The sequence below is a fragment of the Pan troglodytes genome, chromosome 16 (genome assembly GCF_028858775.2).
Source record: "Pan troglodytes isolate AG18354 chromosome 16, NHGRI_mPanTro3-v2.0_pri, whole genome shotgun sequence".
Classification (NCBI taxonomy): domain Eukaryota; kingdom Metazoa; phylum Chordata; class Mammalia; order Primates; family Hominidae; genus Pan; species Pan troglodytes.
Genome location: NC_072414.2, coordinates 44331150 through 44349816, shown reverse-complemented (window position 1 = coordinate 44349816; position 18667 = coordinate 44331150). Strand labels below are relative to the sequence as shown.

Below are 18667 nucleotides of genomic sequence, written 5' to 3'. Positions count from 1 at the left end.
AGTGACGCCTCCTCCAGCAGCTTGACACGGCTCCTCCTTCCTGCTAAGCAAGTCTGCCTGCTCTCCATCTGTTCCCAGCAGTGCTCTAGAGGTAGTTTTAGTTGCTCAATTTCTTATTTCTCAGTCATGTGTCCTCTCCATTGTATGCCTGTGACTCAGTCATTCCTCTTGGGAGACAAAATGGTCAGAGGAAGGGAAAAGGAGAAAGCAGAGGAAGGGAGATCAGAGCTCACTTGCTTCCCACTCATTTCTTCACTAGATCTCCTTTTCCTAGCTCCAGATATAATCAAGATGACAGTTTTTGCAGAAAATATTTGCCCAGAATTGCAGAGAATAAAAAACTTGATCTTTTAACCCATGACAATTAAAATATTAGTGACAATATCTTATTTTAATGTTTAGGTACAACTAAACAGCTAACAGATGAGTACTTGACTAATATTAGACTGACACTGTTCTGTAAATGACACTCTCACTGCGTCAATCCAGAAGTAATGAAGCATTTGGTTGTAAACAGAGTCGTCATATGAATGGAGGAAACTCTAGGGAGGGGACTTGATACACTGCCTCTAGCGCTTCCCATAACCTTTGTGATACATGGGCCAAAGAACACTAATAGTGTCACTCATTGCCAGCCTCTAGAGTTGTTGGCCCTAGTACAAGAAGTATTGTAGCATTTTTCTCCAAGAACATTCGGTTGTCCAGGGAATATAGGGGCAGAGGCAAAGAGGAAGGACCAATCCAGGGCTAAGGAGTTTCAAGCCAATGATGAAAAGATCATGAGGCATGGGCATCCAGGTTTATGAAGTGTTTAAAGATAAATTAATTCCAGAGAGGGGAGGGAAACCAGCATGTCAATCGTGGGGTCATTAGTCTTGACAAAGGGATAAAACATGTTCTGGAAAAGAAGGAATCATGGGAGAAATCAGGAGCAGAAGAGGAGGGAGGTGCAGATCTTGAAGGAGAACGTGATGATCCAGTCAAATATATATCCTTGTAATTGAAAAACATATAAACGGGGGAACAAAATCCTAAAAACAGAGAACTGAAAAGTTACCAACAAGGAAGTTGCTGAATCACTGCAGTCTCCTAACAATCACAGCAGCAGAAGTTAACATTCATTGAATGCTTGTTATGCCAAGCCAAACTCTTTACTTCCACACTCTTATTTAATCCTCACACAGACGCTATGAGATAGAAATTAGTACCCTTTTTTTCCTGATGATGAAAATACCAGCTAGTGGAAGAGCTGGTATTCCTGCCTAGCTCTTTCTCGTTTCAGATCCAGAGCACTTAACCACTGCCCTGTATCCAAAAGTTACATTAAATAGCAAAAAGCAATGTTGTTTCTATTAATGCCTTAAGGTATTCCTTGTATAATGATAGACATATGTGGGAAGACAGGGATCTCTCTCATTTTTAATAAGCTTATTAAAAATCTTTGTCCTGGTGTTTATCTGGACTACCTGTTTTTCTTAGTGATACAACCAGTTTATTAAATAAATGCCATTCCTACAACTGTGGGCTTGGGCTGGAAACTTTAAGCAAGAGTGCCTGTGTCTGTAAACAGACAGTGAATTTGAGTGCCTTTGACTTCATGTGTGATGATTGTCCCCTTTAGTGTGCACCCCAGCTTCTGGATCGTTTCAGAGGTGCTGGTGTTCTTGGATCTTCCCTTCACATTGCAGTACAGGTTGGGTTGGCCTGGGAGACTTTTAAGTGCCTCTGGATGAGTCTGCTCTCCATAAGCCTGGGTGTTGGAAGGGAAGAGACAAAGAAGCTCTTTGTGGCTTCTAGCTCTTTTCCAGCAGCTGGGGAAAGGTACAAAGAAAACTGGACAGATGAGAAAGCTCTCAGAGGCCTTTCTGAAGCCCTCAGGACTGTAACACTGCAAGATTAAGCCACTGGATCTTTTCCACCTCTCCTGCTGGGGACATGCTAAGAGCCCAGCCTTTTAATTCCTTCTTCCCTCAAGTTATTCTCTAACCCCTTCTCCTACAGGAGGGAAGGGTGTGTCGTTGCTAAACTTTTCTATTCCTCTTGAGCTTTCTCAACACTAATTTCCTAGGTATTACATGTCATAAAAATGCCACCTGGATGCCCTGAGGTAATAACCGAGGGCTCTTCAGAGGATTACTAGAGCAGCTTTCTTACCTCCCGTGTACTGTCCATCCTGCCCACTGCTCACTCCAAAGATTTAACTTCACGTACTAAAGTGACAGAAGTTAGAGCTGCCTATGTGAACTCCTTCATCTTTCTTTTAAACCATTTATGCCTAGTTACCATGCAGTAAAATGATTGTGCATGCCATTTCAATATATTTTATGAGGTTTTTGTAAGTTTTATTTGATTATGGCACTAAAAGTCAGTGCTTGGAAGCTTCACCCAGTGCTTCACTGAGCACTGCTTCACCCAGTGTGACTGACCGCTCAAAGCTTTCAACACCCAAAGGGGACTCGACAAATAATCAGAAGTGGTTTTCATTTGGGCATTTGGTTTTGCAACTTTTCTTGTCCTGTCATGCCAGTGTACCTTTTTCTTTGAAGCGGTGACCTTTTTGTAATTATTTGGTCAAAACAATATGGAACAAATCACTTGGGCACCAATACAAGTCAGGAAGTAGGAATAAGAACCAAGTCAAGGTGGATGCTGTCTTAACTATGCCTAGACTAATTATGTTGCATTAATTATACCTGGGTTATTTGCCTTGCAGCATGTGCCTAAGCCTGGACACAAGAGAACAGACTCCACCCACAGCAGCAACGAGTCTGAATATATCTTTAGCTCTGAAATTGCAGAAATGGAAGACATTCCATCGAGGACCGAGGTACAGTTTAGACATCTGTCACTGAAAGTAGGATATGAGCATGCTGTTGTTAACAAGGAACATTTCCATTGCAAAGCAGACTCCAATTGGCCATAAACATAGTATTTGTTTGAATCATTTATTCTTCATAAGTGACTTGTAGATACAAACTTATTTACATTTTTGTACACTTAAGTGCTGTGTACATACATACCTATTGCATTTTTTTGTCAATACAAATTTTAATTTTAATTTTTAATGCAATTTTGATGGTGAGATTTTATTTTTATAATTCTCTTTACCCCTAACATGATATGTTTACAGGAATTTATTTCAGACTGAGGTAAATTATTTTATTTTTATTTATTATTTATTTACTTTATATCTATGGACCACTGCTGTAGACAGAGGTAAATTATTTTTAAAGTAAGCCCTTTGTCCTTGAATATTATAAACACCAGTGCCCCAGAGTTTAGCAAAACTGCTGCCTCTATTTTATGCCAGTTTTTACCAATGTAACTTTCTTCTACAAAATGCATGGAAAATAGTTTAGAAATCTGCTTTAATGTTTTGTGTTTTGTGGTATGAAACCAAAATGATGTATTACTGTAACTCCAAGAGTATAGTGACTTTTAGTTAGATTATTCCCAACCAATTCTAAGATCTTTTAAAATATGATATAGTTTCAATAATGGGTAATTCAGGCACAACTGTCCTATTTTTATATTATATTTTTTGAAAATGGCCAAATCAGAAATAGACTGCTTCTGGTAGAATAGCTAGAGAAATTGAGTGATTCTTTCCTTTCTTGTCTTAGTTCTACTTAAGAATGAAGTTTCTGCCATCTCATTCTGTTAATTTTGAAGAAAAATGTTATATAGTTGGAATGTCATATCATTGGAATCATACATACAAGAAGGCTAAGTAATTTGTCCAGGTTCACAGCTTGTAAATGGTAGATCCAGCATACTAACTGAGGCTTGTCTCTTTAGAATTCATGTTCTTAAGCCATTATATTCTACTGACTTCCATCCAGGGATTCTATACTGCAACTCTCCAATCCCTTTTCTATCTATAGCTAACATTGGCTGGGGCCCATGGATATAACAGTATGGCCAGGATATAGCAGGATAGAGGTTTTTCCAGTTATCTATTGCTATGTAATAAATGATCTCAAATTTTAGTGTTTTTTTTAAAAAACAGTAATTTATTATTACTCATAATTCTGTGGGATTTGACTGGGGAGTTCTTCTGTTCCATGTGGTGGTGGTCGGAGTGCCTCATGTAGCTGCATTCTGTAGAGTGCTTGCTTCTCTTCCCTGGGCCTCTCCATGTAGCCTCTCTTCAGCAGCAGGTAGGTGGGTTCTAAGAGTGACAGACTAAAAGATGCCAGGCCTCTTAGAGCTAGGCCCAGAACTGGCCCAGTGTTAGTTCTGCTGCATTCTGATCAAAGAAAATCACAAGGTCAGCCCAGATTCAAGGCAAAGGGGATAGATTCCATCTCTTGTTGGGAGGAAATACTTGTATGTTGAGAAGAATCATTGGTGCCATCTTTGGAGAATACCACAAAGTTAGACTTTGAAGATTTAAAAATTAGGACTTCTGAGCCTTCAGTAGACAGGAAGGTTTTAGGATTACATCCTGTTGATCTCAGTGGGAGTACTCACTTGCAATAGTCGGAGGGAAGTACATTTACAAGCTGCCCATTCCAGTGTAGTACCACTTTAGCAGCTCTGCTGGTAGGGGGAAGCCATGATAAAAAGGGTGTGCTTGCCGGAAACCAGTCTGTAGCTCTCTGGATAATTCGCCTGCCAGTCCCACTTGTTTTGCAGCCCTCCCACGCTTGCCGATCTTCATGGGCTGGGTTGACATTGCTTTGGAACCAGTGCTCCTCCTGCTTGGTGTGCACCTCTTCTAGGAGCCCTTGACTGATGATCCCTGTTCTGCTTCTGCTCTCAAGCTTTCTCACACCTTTCATCTCTGGGGAAGGGTCACCAGAACTTTCTCAGCTATCATTAGGAGTTATTTCAGAATGACTGCCAGGCCTGTAGTGGTGGTAATTTTGTGAATAAATTCAGTTATTTTGATTTTCCTCAGATGAGAGACTAGTGTTATTTTTTAGGTCAGTTAAAAAGCTTCGCTGTCTTAGAAAAGCCCTGGGTGACAAAGTCCTTACTAAGGCAAAAAGCGAAACAAAACCTCAGAAACTTCTCTGTGACAGATGGCCCAATCTTCCTTCTTGCTCATGGGGTATAGTGAGGACAGCTCTTTAATTTGATAGCATCTCTTTAATTAGATGTGTCATCCGGGCTCAGAATGGGTACCATCGGGAGCACTCTTAAATAATTACCAATCTTTATGCCTCGAGTCATTTTGCATTTTTCAAATGTAATCTTTTGTGATCTTCCACCTTCTATTTTAATATTCTTATCCACAGAATTTTGCTCTTGTCCAGCAATCAACTAGTTGTTTATATAGTATTAGCCAATGTCTAAAGAGTTACCCCATCACATTTTTTTCTTTTCTTTTTTTTTTTTTTTTTTTTTTGCTAGTTCTAGTTATCAAAACACCATCCCATTTTAATAAGAGGATTCCTTTTAAACTAAAAGTGCCCATTCAAGGCTCAAAGGAAGGATTTCCAAGTGATATTTTAGGTATAATGAATGAAGTATTATATTCATTTCTAGAATGAAAGGTTCTATGACAATGTAAGAAAAGATTAAATAATTTAAAATTTCAGGGACATGTACATCATTCATAAATGAACAAACATTAAAATATATAATATGGAATGTTTAAATTGTAAATAAGCTTCAATATAAGTATTTTATGCTTAATTTTTATGGGGGACGTATAGAGAAGAATTTTTATATGAATGAAATTCTGTGGTGATTTCGTGTTGAGGCAAGATGTTATATCTGTTCTGCTAAGTCAGGACAGACTTTATTATAAAGATTATATACCTAAAACTTTTTCTAATTGTTAAGTATTACAAAGTAGGCAGAAAGAAAAAGTTCAGGTGTAATTAATTTGTGGACAAATGACTTTGACAGCCTATAAATGCCTACTTTTTTGTTCAATTGATTCTTCTCAGGTTGTTTTTGAATTGGAATAACACTTAACACTCCTCTGAATTCATGAAAGACCAAAGGTAGCTAATTAATATACAATTCCTGAAAATAAAAATTATTCAATCTCATCAAAAGTCAAAGAAGGCCAGGCGCAGTGGCTCATGCCTGTAATCCCAGCACTTTGGGAGGGCAAGGCAAGTGGGTCACCTGAGGTCAGGAGTTCGAGAGCAGCCTAGCCAACATCGTGAAACCCCGTCTCTACTAAAAATACAAAAAATTAGCCAAGTGTGGTGGCAGACACCTGTAATCCCAGCTACTCAGGAGGTTGAGGCAGGAGAATTGCTTGAACCCAGGAGGCAGAGGTTGCAGTGAGCTGAGATTGTGCCATTGCACTCCAGCCTAGGCAACAAGAGCAAAACTCGGTCCAAAAAAAAAGTCAAAGAAATGCAAATTAAATCAACAGCAAAGTGCCACTTTTGGTCTATTAACTGAGCTAATTTTTTTTTTTTTTTAATTATAACAGTTACTACTGTTGAAGGCAAGGTGATGGTTGCTGATAGAAGTGTAAATTGGCCCAATTTAATGGACTTTTAAGAAGTTAGTGTTTAGATATTTATATACTGGGGTGTTTATTTTAGTAATATTCCAATAGCAAAAAATTAGAAACAACTTCAACACCCATCAGTAAAATAATAGCTAAGCAAATGGTGACACACCTGTCTATATATTGAAATATCATATTATAAATTTGGGAAACAATGCAATGCCAAGTTTAAAAGATCATATAAAATTATAATGACATTATTATTCTAATTCTTTAAATCTATAGATGCATAGAGAAAAAGACTAAGAAAAAATTGTAGTTTTTCTGTGGCGATAGGATTATGGCTGTGTTTTTCTTCTTTGAACTTTTCTTATTTCCTAAATTTTCTGTAAAAGCTTATTCTGTTCTCATATCAGAAAAGCAAAAGTAAACATTCTCTTTTTAAACAATTGGGTAGATTTACCAATCATTTAAGAATTATACTTTGACCATTTAGTTAAATAAATGATTGTTGCCATTCTCTTGCTCCTCCAGCCCCGCTTGTCTCTCTCTAACAAAGGGACTCTTTATCTTCCACATTAATTCTAATAGTACAATTATTTCTCTTCTTACCTCATTAAAAATTAAAACCTTAGGTAAACATGTTAAAACAATTATGGCATCCACAACTTCCATTATGATGGTTAGTTGTTTCCATTCTTTTTAGCTTTAATTAGTGTACCTTTATTTATCCTAGTAGGTCTCATTGTGATTCTGTTTTGGAACCAGTTGACACATTTTAAAAATGTTATTAGGTTATCCTTCAGTTTATTAAGAACTATACAGTCGTCCCTCGGTTTCCACAGGGGATTGGTTCCAGGACTTTCATGAATACCAAAATCTAAGGATGCTCAAGTCTCTTATATAAAATGCAGTAGTATTTACATATAACCTATGCACATCCTTCCATATTCTTTAAATCATCTCTACATTACTTATAATACCTAAGACAAGCTATGTAAATATAGCATTATTTAATACCTAAGACAATATATAATTAAATAAAACATTATTTAGTACCTAAGACAAATATAGAATATTGTAATACCCAAGACAATATAAATGCTATGTAAACAATACAGTATAATAACTATTTATTTGTAATAAAAAGCCAAGTTGCGCAGCACAGGTCTATCTGCAGAGCCGAGGCTGGGCTTTATGTCTATTTCAGCAGTCTCTTCTTAGTGGGGACACAGCCCAGCCTAACCAAGCAGCGTTTTGTTAAAGTAGTGAGGGCTAAACTCTCTTCACTGTTTTCTGAAGAGGCAGTAAATATTCTAACAGTAAAAATGTGATAATCATTATCATTTTTATTGTTTGGGAGTTTTTTTGGGGGGGAATATTTTTGATCCACAGTTGGTTGAATCTGAGAGGATGTGGAACCCACAGATACAGAACCCAAGGATATGGAGGGCTGACTGTATATGTTTGGTTTATCAGATTTCAGTTTTCTCTGTGTGATCTCAATATATTTATGCTGGCATTTCATATTTTCAAAAATCATTCTTCCTGATTGTAAATGTAGAATCTGCCCATTGTAAACAATTTAAATATGGGAATGTGCAATGTAAAAAATGAAACCTTCCCATAGTACATTCCGTCCTCTGAGATAACCATTGATGGCCTTCCAAATTTTTATATGCATGTGCTAGGTATACATTTAAAAGTCACATATGTTTGTGTTTTATTAACAAAAACAAGATATATTTTCTGTCCTACAGTTTGTGTGATCATGTAATACTTTAAGATATATTTATCTGCTCATGTTGATATACTTCATTCTTTTTTTTTTTTTTTTTTGTGAGACGGAGTCTTGCTCTGCTGCCCCAGCTGGAGTGCAGTGGCGCAATCTCAGCTCACTGCAACCTCCACCTCCTGGGTTCAAGCAATTCTCCTCCCTCTGCCTCCTGAGTAGATGGGATTACTGATGTGTGCCACCACACCCGGCTAATTTTTATATTTTTAGCAGGGATGGGGTTTCACCATATTGGTCAGGCTGGTCTTGAACTCCTGACCTTGTGATCCACCCGCCTTGGCCTCCCAAAGTGCTGGGATTACAGGCATGAGCCACCGTGCCCGTCCTACTTCATTCTTTTTAACAGCTAAAAAATATTTCACAGTTTGGCTATACCATAATTTATTTAAGCAACTGTCCTATTGACTGACATTCAGATTATTGTCAGTTTTTCGCAATTACAAAAAAAATGCTTCAATGAACATCTTTTTCCATATATTTTTATATACTTGTGTAAGTATTTCTGTAGGATTAATTCCTAAATGTAGATTTGCTAGGTTAAAGGTATGCACATTTAAATTTTAGTAAGTTCGGCAAAATTGCCCATTTCAAAGGCCTACTTTTACTTCCACCAATATCATATGAGACACTGTGGCTAACGCAGAGCATTATGAATCTTTTTAGTCTTTGCCAGTCTGATAGGGGAGAAGTAGCAGCTCATTGTTGTTTAATTTGCATTTCTCTCATTGTTAGCTAGGTTGAGCATTTTTAAAATATATTCTCTAGATGTTTGTATTTCTTATTCTGTAAGTTTGCCTATTTTTCCATTGAGCTGTTTGTCATTTTCTCATTGGCTTTTATGTCTTCTGGCTTGTCTTGACCATCTTTGTGATTCCTGGGGTTTAGGAACCAAGTGAGAAGAAGGTACCTCTGGACATGTCATTGTTCCTTAAGCTCCAGAAGCGGGTCACAGAGCTGGAGCAGGAGAAGCAGGTGATGCAGGATGAGCTGGACCGCAAGGAGGAGCAGGTGCTCCGCAGCAAGGCCAAGGTGCGCAGCACAGCCCATCCGCAGAGCTGAAGCTGGGCTTTATGTCCATTTCAGCAGTCTCTTCCTTAGTGGAGACTCAGCCCAGCCTATCCAAGCACCACTTGGTTAAAGTAGTGAGGGCTAAACTCTCTTCACTGTTTTCGGTAGAGCAAGTAAATATTTTAAGAGTAAAAATGTGACAATTAAAATATAAAACTTTTACTTTAACTTTTCCCTAGGAAGAAGAAAGACCACAAATTAGAGGTGCAGAACTGGAGTATGAGTCACTCAAGGTAATGGGGAGTTTCTGCTCAAGACTTTGAATATTTTGTTTTGGCAAGAGGCCCACTCAGAGCCTCTCTTTTTCTCAGAGAACATCCTTAAGGGTTGGAGATTGCACCAGAGGTCCTAGCTTCAGCCTTATTCAGCATTACTTCTTGTGTTGTTTCTTTTTATAAATTCCATTTCATATAAGCTAGACTTTAGTCTTAACAGGAACAGGAGAAGTAGCTGCTGTTCGAGGCTGTGGTAGTAAAGGACGTGGACTCTAGCATCTGCCACTATAAAAATCCGATTGGGTATGATGGGGCAGACCAGACATAGGAGTAGGAATCTACTCTCCAGACTTCTCCTGCTTCACACAATAATGAATGAATAAAAACATTCTCTGTAGTGTGAATGAAGCCTGGATTCACAAAGTATTAGATTAGTGGCTCTCAAAATATGGTCCCTGGACCAGCAGGATCAATGTCACCTGGTAGCTTGTTGGAAATGCAAACTTTCAGGCCTCACACTACTAGACTTATTGAATCAGAATCTCCGAGGGTGCGCCCCAGCAATCTGTGTTTGAACAAGACCTCTGGGTGATTCTGATACACAGTAAATTTGGGAAACATTTGTAGTTTACACATCAAAGTAATGACATTTATGTGTCTTCTGTTACAGAAATGAGCAATAAGAATCTGATTACCAGTTGGTGGGAGAACAGGGAAGGGAGAGAGCATTCATTTTTACAAAAGAATAGATTAATTCATGAAAGAAAGGGTTATGTATTCTTAAACTAGAAAAAAGAAGGACTTTAAATAGTTTTTTTTCTTTTCTCTTTTTTTTTTTTGAAATGGAGTCTCGCTCTGTCACCCAGATTGGAGTGCAGTGGTGTGATCTTGGCTCACTGCAAGCACCGCCTCCCAGGTTCATGCCATTCTCCTGCCTCAGCCTCCCGAGTAGCTGGGACTACAGGTGCCCGCCACCACGCCCGGCTGATTTTTTGTATTTTTTTAGTAGAGACGGGGTTTCACCATGTTAGCCAGGATGGTCTCGATCTCCTGACCTCGTGATCCACCTGCCTCGGCCTCCCAAAGTGCTGGGATTACAGGTGTGAGCCACCGTGCCCAGCCTAAATAGTTTTAATATAACACATTGAAAGGACTGATATAGTGCTACAAACCTAAGGTTTTGTCTCTGGGAAGAAACAATAAAATATTCAATGTTTATACACAAGTGTTTCGGTATCATCAGGCCTTGTGTCCTGTACTAAATGAGGCGCCATGGTGCTTTTAAGTGCCTGTCTGCATCTGTGTTTCCCAACCAGTATCTTGTGACACTTGTGTTCTAGTGTCGGTGGCACTCTATTCTGGGTTCCTATTGCCATTGTTTGAACAGAGCATGGAGTGGGCAGCACTAACTGGTGGCAGGGGCTGGCTGGTAAGACATGAACTATTGGAGGGATGAGGATGTGCATATCCTTCTGGATGGCTGGAGGAAGGCCTTCAGCCTTGCCTCCTGCCTCCCAAGGCTCTGCCCACAATGTCACAAGTGCGTCACACAGAAAAGAAGTTTGAAAAATACACTATTTGTTGTCATTTAGACACAAAAGGGAGTTTTACCAGTTTGAATGATATGGTAAACTTTTTAAATTAGAAGTTAAAAGCCTAACATTTCAATAGTCTTTCCATTCTGCTTTATAAAGGAAGTAAGAGGAGACTACTAAAGATTTCAGGGATCCACCCATCTGAATCATTCATTGGAAATATCCTGGCCAGCTGGACCCTCAGATTTCCCATATATTTATCTGCAAACAAAAGCTAGGCTCCATAGCACTGGCTAAACTCACCCCTTGGGACTCAGCAATCTCTCCATGCCAGTGAACACACCCTGGGCAGGCCAGAATACTACATTTGACTCTGGAATTTGGGCTGATGAAGCAAACTTCCATTGACCTTGCTCAATTCTACTTGATGTCAGACTTCCTTAATTTGCAAAGCAGGGCTCCTGGCAGAACCTAGGAAGCCATTCACTAGGGTAACTCTGATGAACTTTTTCAGCAGAATTCTTCTACCGGCTTGGGAGAAGTTTGAGCATCCAACGTAAAGTTGAGGATGACAGCAGTGAACTTTTCTTTGTCTTTTCATACAGCGTCAAGAACTAGAATCAGAAAACAAAAAACTGAAGAATGAGCTAAATGAGTTGCGCAAGGCCCTCAGTGAGAAAAGTGCCCCAGAGGTGACCGCCCCAGGTGCACCTGCCTACCGTGTCCTCATGGAGCAGCTGACCTCTGTGAGCGAGGAGCTTGATGTCCGCAAGGAGGAAGTCCTCATCTTAAGGTCTCAACTGGTGAGCCAGAAAGAGGCCATCCAACCCAAGGTAAGCGCAAGCACACAATTAAACTGGGTGTTCGGGGACTGGCCTCAATATCTTCTTATCCCTTCCCTCCAGTTCATAATGCAGCAAACACTTAAGAGCATTTTTAATCTAATTGAGGATTCATTATTTTTTTAAAAAAATCCCAGTGTTGTTTAAAACTATTGTAAGTATAAATTGGAATGAGCAAAAAGCCAGGGGAATCCCAAATGAACACAAAGTTTCATCTCTCATGAGTTTTAAAATTAATCTTTTTGTAGTAATCTGGCCACAATAAATTTTAATCTAAAATAAAATTTTATTAAATACAAAAATCTCTAAATTTTCTTACTGCGGGAAGGCATTAAATACAACTTTAAAATCATTTGTCAAAAATAGCTGGTTTAATTGGAGAAGTAACAGATGAACCGGTTAGAAGTGACATCAGTGAGTGGAAGTTACATGGAGATGATTTCTGCTCACTTTAGGCAGTTCTGTTTAGTAGCAGGGTGATGTCCCAGTGGGAGGGGCTGTTTAAGGATTCAACAGAAAGGACTCCTGCACTGAGGATATAGATGGCCCTTTGAAGTCCTTCCCTGCCTTCATTTGAGACCCAGTGCTGCCATATGCTGAAGAGAGATGGGCCTTTCTGTCATTTGCCACCAGAGGGAATCTGAGTGATCACCTTGAAAACCTGGCCTGCCTCCCTGCCCTTGTGCACACAGCAGAGCATCACAGGACTCAAGGCAATCAAGCATCCCAACTGTGTGGTGTGTCATATAAAAAAATCCATGATCTATAATGAGCTGGATGCTTGAAAATCTAAGAGTACTCCTCTTAGAAATGATATTTCTGCATGCAGTTTAGATACTGTGCCTGGCACGTATAATCGGACTTGATGAAGGCAACTCACACCTGAGATCAACACTGGTCCAAAAAATATCAAATTCTAAAAACAAGATGTTTGACTAATTTGGGGGAATAAAATTCCAGTAATAGTGGAGTTATATAGAGAAATGGGCTTTCTTACTTTAAAATAAATCATAGGCCAGGTGTGGTGGCTCACGCCTGTAATCTCAACACTTTGGGAGGCCGAGGCGGGCAGATCACAAGGTCAGGAGATCGAGACCATCCTGGCTAACACGGTGAAACCCCATCTCTACTAAAAATACAAAAAATCAACCGGGTGTGGTGGCAGGTGCCTGTAGTCCCAGCTACTTGGGAGGCTGAGGCAGGAGAATGGCGTGAACCTGGGAGGCGGAGCTTGCAGTGAGCCGAGATCGTGCCACTGCACTCCCGCCTGGGCGATAGAGCGAGACTCTGTCTCAAACTAATCATAATCATAATCATAATCATAAACCCCTTAAGCCAGAAATGAGAAGAGCCCCCATTTTGGCTTGCCGTATAGGTTGCACCTTACCCCAGGGCTGTCACAGTTGGTTCCCTTGGCTACCACTGTGGCTGGGCCTCAAGAAACAAGGCTTGCAATCTAGCTTGAGCAGAGTCCAAAATCAAGATTCCTTTCTCTAGTTCTCTTGAGACAAATTAGTATTCTTTCTTAAAAAAATTTTAATTGACAAATAATAATTGTATATATTTATGGGGTTGCAATGTGGTAATCTCACAAGAAATTTTAGTAAAAATCAAGAGAAAGGAAAAGAAAAATGAAGCAAAGGACATAAAAACAGTCCAGCTAACAGAGCACATAGTTCTGCTATCACACATTCTCCCTTGCCCAGCTCACGTACCCCATGTGACAGCTGCTCTCCTGACCCTAATGGGCTGACCCGGTCCAACTGAGGTACCTAAGTTCCTCAGCTCCCAGCCTAAACATGGTAGCACTCGTGTCCCATCCTAGGAGAAATGCCCTTGACACTAATTAAGATCTTCCAGACTCCCCAGGGCTGTTTGTCCCACTCAGTTTCTAGTCTGAGAGACACATCATGTCACCACTCCATTGCAGGGCAGTGGTGAGCAACACCCTGTGAGCTAGGGAATGATCCAGCCCAGGCAGGTCTTGTGTATTGGCTCCACCTCTAGAGTATTCTGGGAATCTTCCCTTGGACAAATGACTTCTGCGAGAGACATAACTTTAACTCCACAGACCTACGATAAGAATTTCACCCACAAATAACAAGAGGGTCATTCTCTCACATACTCAAAGATATTTTATAACCAGAAAAATCAAAACAATTTTAAAAGAATTTCAAGCATTTGTTCCTGGAAATAGAAGTTGTCAACATATAAATATATATTAGTCTCTGTTTTATGACAGTTCCAGGAATGTTAATGTATATATACAGTTAATTTTAGAGAAACAACTCATGGCTGTTTTTAAATTAGCTTTTATCTGTTATAATAGGAACTCATTGATGAAATTTATTTATGGAACTAAGGGTTTATTGTTTTCTCTGTTTTTTGTGCTTGCTGACTTGTGATTCTCAGGATGACAAGGTAATTATACTTTTTTTTTTTTTTTTAGTAAATACTTCTATTTAATCCTAACTTTAGTTTACAAGTATCCCCCAATAAAGGCAATTGATGCTTTCTGACCAAGTCTATTTTGATATTTTGAATTTGTAAGTGAATTTCCGATTTGACTCCTTCTGATTTGGGAAGTCAGTAGGGAAACAGTGGTTATAGTAGGTTCCAGTCTAGATTATAGAGGGGACTCCATGACTTCTAATTCATAGGCAGCTCTATAACTCACTGCCGTAGTTCTGGTAGGCTGTCCACAGGCTGGGGAGGGAAGCCCTTAACTTGGAGTACACTCAAAAGCACAGGCTCTCCTGAGCTCTCATATCTACCAGTGGCGGGCTTGTTGGTTAAGGGTGAAGAGGAGCCTGAGGAGCTGAGCACACTGTTCTTTGCTGCCATTTTCATCTCCCTGAGTGTAGAGTCCACAGCTAGAATGAAAAGTGGCTCGTTGACGAGGTTGCAAAGTCAAATTTCTCTACCATATTTTGTTTCTCTATGTACTGAGTGACAGATATTGCTGGAATTTTCCTATATAGCACAACCCTTTTAGAACTTCTGGTCACAGGCTTAAGAGAGACAAAGTTTGAGCAGTGAGTCAGGAACTTCCTGAATGCTGGTGGCCCAAATCTGATCCCATTCCCCAAGTGCCACTTTTTAGCTAAGGTAGTCAGAATGAGGGAAGAACTGGTGACTTACTACCCAGGAGAGAAGCATACTAAGAAGGCTTTCTTCTCTTGGATTAGTTAATTTGATCAAGTTACCTCCTTTGCTAAAAGTTCACAACCATACCATGTAAGTCCTGAGATACCAGAGCACACAGATAGCATTATTTGATGTAAAAACTTGGGTCTTTGAAAGTTATTACTTATGGGTCTTAAAAATCTGAGTATGGCCCTTTATAAAACAGAAAGATTTTATTCCTTTCAGAGAAAGAGAAAAAAGAACCTCTTTGTAAAATAGGTACTAAAATATTTACAAAACATAGCTAAAAAAAAATACTCTGTGGTTTTAATGGGAAAGATTTTTAAAATTCAATAAAATGTAAACTATTTATTAGTATATTTCATGAGATTATAGTTGATCTTCTCAGAGGAAGCATTTATAAACTTACAAAAGGATAGCATTAAGAGAAAAGTGGTATTTTTTTTAAGGATTTTTAAAATACACATTGAAATTCAGAAACAAGCATTTGTAAGTCTCTGATTGGCATTAAAGTTATCTTGGAACTTGTCTTTAAGATCATGGTATTTGAAGTGTATTTTATTAAGTCTGTTTCATTGCAAGGCCTGAGCTTAGATCATGTTTACTAAAGAATCAGACATATACTATTTAGACAAATATGTGGTCCAAAAGCTTTTGAGTTGAATTTTATGTGGAAATGTTTCCATTTAGACAAAGCCACTGGGTTTTGAAGTATATTGTTTTTTAGAGGCTACACAGCAGGGTTTCTTTTTTTGCTTAAAGTTCTGGGATACATGTACTGAATATACAGGTTTGTTACATAGTTCCATGTGTGGAACTATGTTCCATTGTGGTTTGCCAGCAGTGATTCTTATCTCTTACTCTTGTCTAGAAAGATAGAGTAGCTGAATAGAAGAAGATTTTGAAATTACATTGCTTGTCAGACAGATTTGACTAAACGGAGAAAATTAAAAAGAAAATTAAAATGTTGGAAAAAAGTTATTCTTATATAAAATAATTAATAATTCTGACCTGCCAGATGTTTATTTCAAAAGCTTAAGTACTATGTTATATTACACTAGAGGAAAAGAGAACTGAATGTGAGAAAAAAAACTTAATTTTGCTGAAGCATATAATCTGAATACTACCTTCTTTTTCTGAGTTTTTAATGAAAAAGTGAACTTTATGTCAGACTTTCAGTGTTTTGGGGCATCTGCTCATTGTAACTAGTCATGAAGTAGTAGAAAGAATGGCTTTGTACATTCCATTAAATAGGTGCCTGGTTATTTTTCTAATGCTGTATATACTATATTATATACTTTATAAAATATATATATATATTTTTTTCACATAATGTAAAACACATATATGGCCCATCAGTGATTTTATTTACAGGGCCGTGACATTGTAGAATCTTCCCACCTTTGTAGCAGAGTGCTAGTGTTTCTCAGGAGAAAAACTGAAGGTACCTCTTCTCAACTACCTGGGCCAAACTCCCCTCTGCAGTTACATGAGGTTGGGGCTGATGCTTTGGTGGGTCACAGGTATGGTGGAGCACATAACCACTGCCCCCCAGTTATACCAAATAAATGTGTTTTATGTCCAAAGCTTTTGAGTTGAATCTTAATGCGTAAATGTGTTATTTCCCTCTCAGAATACAATGACAGATTCCACAATACTTTTGGAAGATGTACAAAAAATGAAAGATAAAGGTGAAATAGCACAAGCATACATTGGTTTGAAAGAAACAAATAGGTAAGTTGATCCTTCTTTTATTCATTTTGGTTTAATTATATTGATCTTTAGCCTTCAAGCCAGCCTCTTGTACAGTAAAAGTGTTCATACATTCCTTTATATTAGACATTAACTGGCCTTCAAAGGGAATCCAAGATTTCCAGTGTATTTCTAGTTAAGATCTTCATTATAATATAAGGTAATAGTATTGACAAAAGGTGTCAGGGAAAATGTGCTTTAAATCAAAGCAAGATTTTAAAAATATTTAATGTCTTAGCTTTAAGGGGCTGCCTTGAGAAGAAAACTACCTGCTCAGGTCATACAATCTTAGGTAGTCACTTTCATTTGTTATTCAGGATGGTTATTTGTGAAGGTTTGTAGGGGCAACTGCAGTTTTCAATATTTGAAACTTAAGAGTGAAAAGAAGTGATGAGGTATCTGGAATCACTCAGTGTTGGCCATGTAACTCTAAAAGGGCACCATGACTTCTAGGATAGAAGAATGAAGGCTCATATCTGGAATTCCCCTTGGCCTTACTACCACCCTCCTTCCCAGCAAAGCCTTAGTCTATTGGTCTGGGTCTCTTGATGGATAGTTTCAGGATTGGTAAACATACATACTTTATAAACTGAAGAATATTGCCATACAAAAAGAAAGGTGCAGTCAGCCCTCAATATCCATTGGATCCGTATCTGTGGAGTCAACCAATGGAGGATGGAAAATATTTTTTAAATTACATTTGTACTGAACATGTACAGACTTTTTTCTTATTTCTTTTCTTTTTCTTTCTTTTTTTTTTTTTGAAATGGAGTTTCCCTCTTTCGCCTAGGCTGGAGTGAAGTGGAGCAATCTCAGCTCACTGCAACCTCCGCCCCCCAGGTTCAAGCGATTCTCCTGCCTCAGCCTCTTGAGTAGCTGGGATTATAGGTGCCCACCACCACACCCGACTAATTTTTGTATTTTTTTTAGTAGAGATGGGGTTTCACCACGTTGGCCAGGGTCGTCCCGAGCTCCAGGCCTCAGGTGATCCACCCGCTTCGGCCTCCCAACGTGCTAGGATTACAGGCATGAGCCACTGCGCCTGGCCCTATCATTATTTCTTAAACAATACAGTGTAACAGTTATTTACAGAGTATTATAAGTAGTCTAGAGATTACATATTACAAGTTTTTAGGTATTATAAGTAATCTAGAGATGATTTAAAGTGTACGGAGGATGTACATGGTTATATGCAAATAGTATGCAAATTTTATATAAGGGATTTGAACATCTGTGGATCTTGCTATCCGGGGGAGGACCTGGAACCCAATGGATATTGAAGGATGACTGTGCTTCTTATCTTCTTTTATGGACAAGGGTGGAGAATGCTTATAAAAGTATTTGGTTATACTTAAATTTTAATTTATCAGTTTAAATTATAAACATATGTTATATCTAAGAATGTGTTAATATAGAAAGAACTGTATTGTATCACAATGTTCTTCCATCCACTTAGCTATTCTATCACCAGTGTGCCTACTTCATGCCAGGCCTTGTGCCACATACTGGGAATACAGTAATAAGCAAGATAAATGCGGTTCCTACTCTCACTGAGATTATAGGCTGCTGGGGAGACAGCTGAGAGGGTTTGGACTTTATTCCAAAGATAATGGAATCCTCTGAAAGGTGTTAAGTAGGAGAATGGTGTGATGAGATTTGATTTTTGGAAAGCTAGCCCTGGCTGTTATGTTAGAGAACAGACTGCAGTAGAACAAAATTGGAAGCATAAAGGCCAGAGAGTATTCCTGTAACCCAATGATTATGGTGACTTGGGCTTGGCTGGTGGCAGTTAGGATTGACAGAAATGGGACGTTTTGAAAGATACATAAGAAGACGAAGTCAGAAAGCTGTTTGGTTTATTGAATGTGTGGGCGAGGGATGGAGAAGCCTGA

General features: G+C 38.8%; 1 protein-coding gene across 6 annotated transcripts in view; it reads left to right on the top strand.

Moving 5' to 3' along the window:
* The window catches only part of MYO5A (myosin VA), a 223688-nt gene that overhangs the window by 167862 nt on the left and 37159 nt on the right, over window positions 1-18667 (top strand). For all 6 annotated transcript variants that reach the window (XM_009429146.5, XM_009429147.5, XM_016928253.4 and 3 more), the window contains 5 exons: window positions 2714-2827; window positions 9102-9245; window positions 9464-9517; window positions 11640-11867; window positions 16657-16757. In XM_009429146.5, the coding sequence (XP_009427421.3) occupies window positions 2714-2827; window positions 9102-9245; window positions 9464-9517; window positions 11640-11867; window positions 16657-16757 (641 nt within the window). The remainder of the gene's footprint in view (window positions 1-2713; window positions 2828-9101; window positions 9246-9463; window positions 9518-11639; window positions 11868-16656; window positions 16758-18667) is intronic.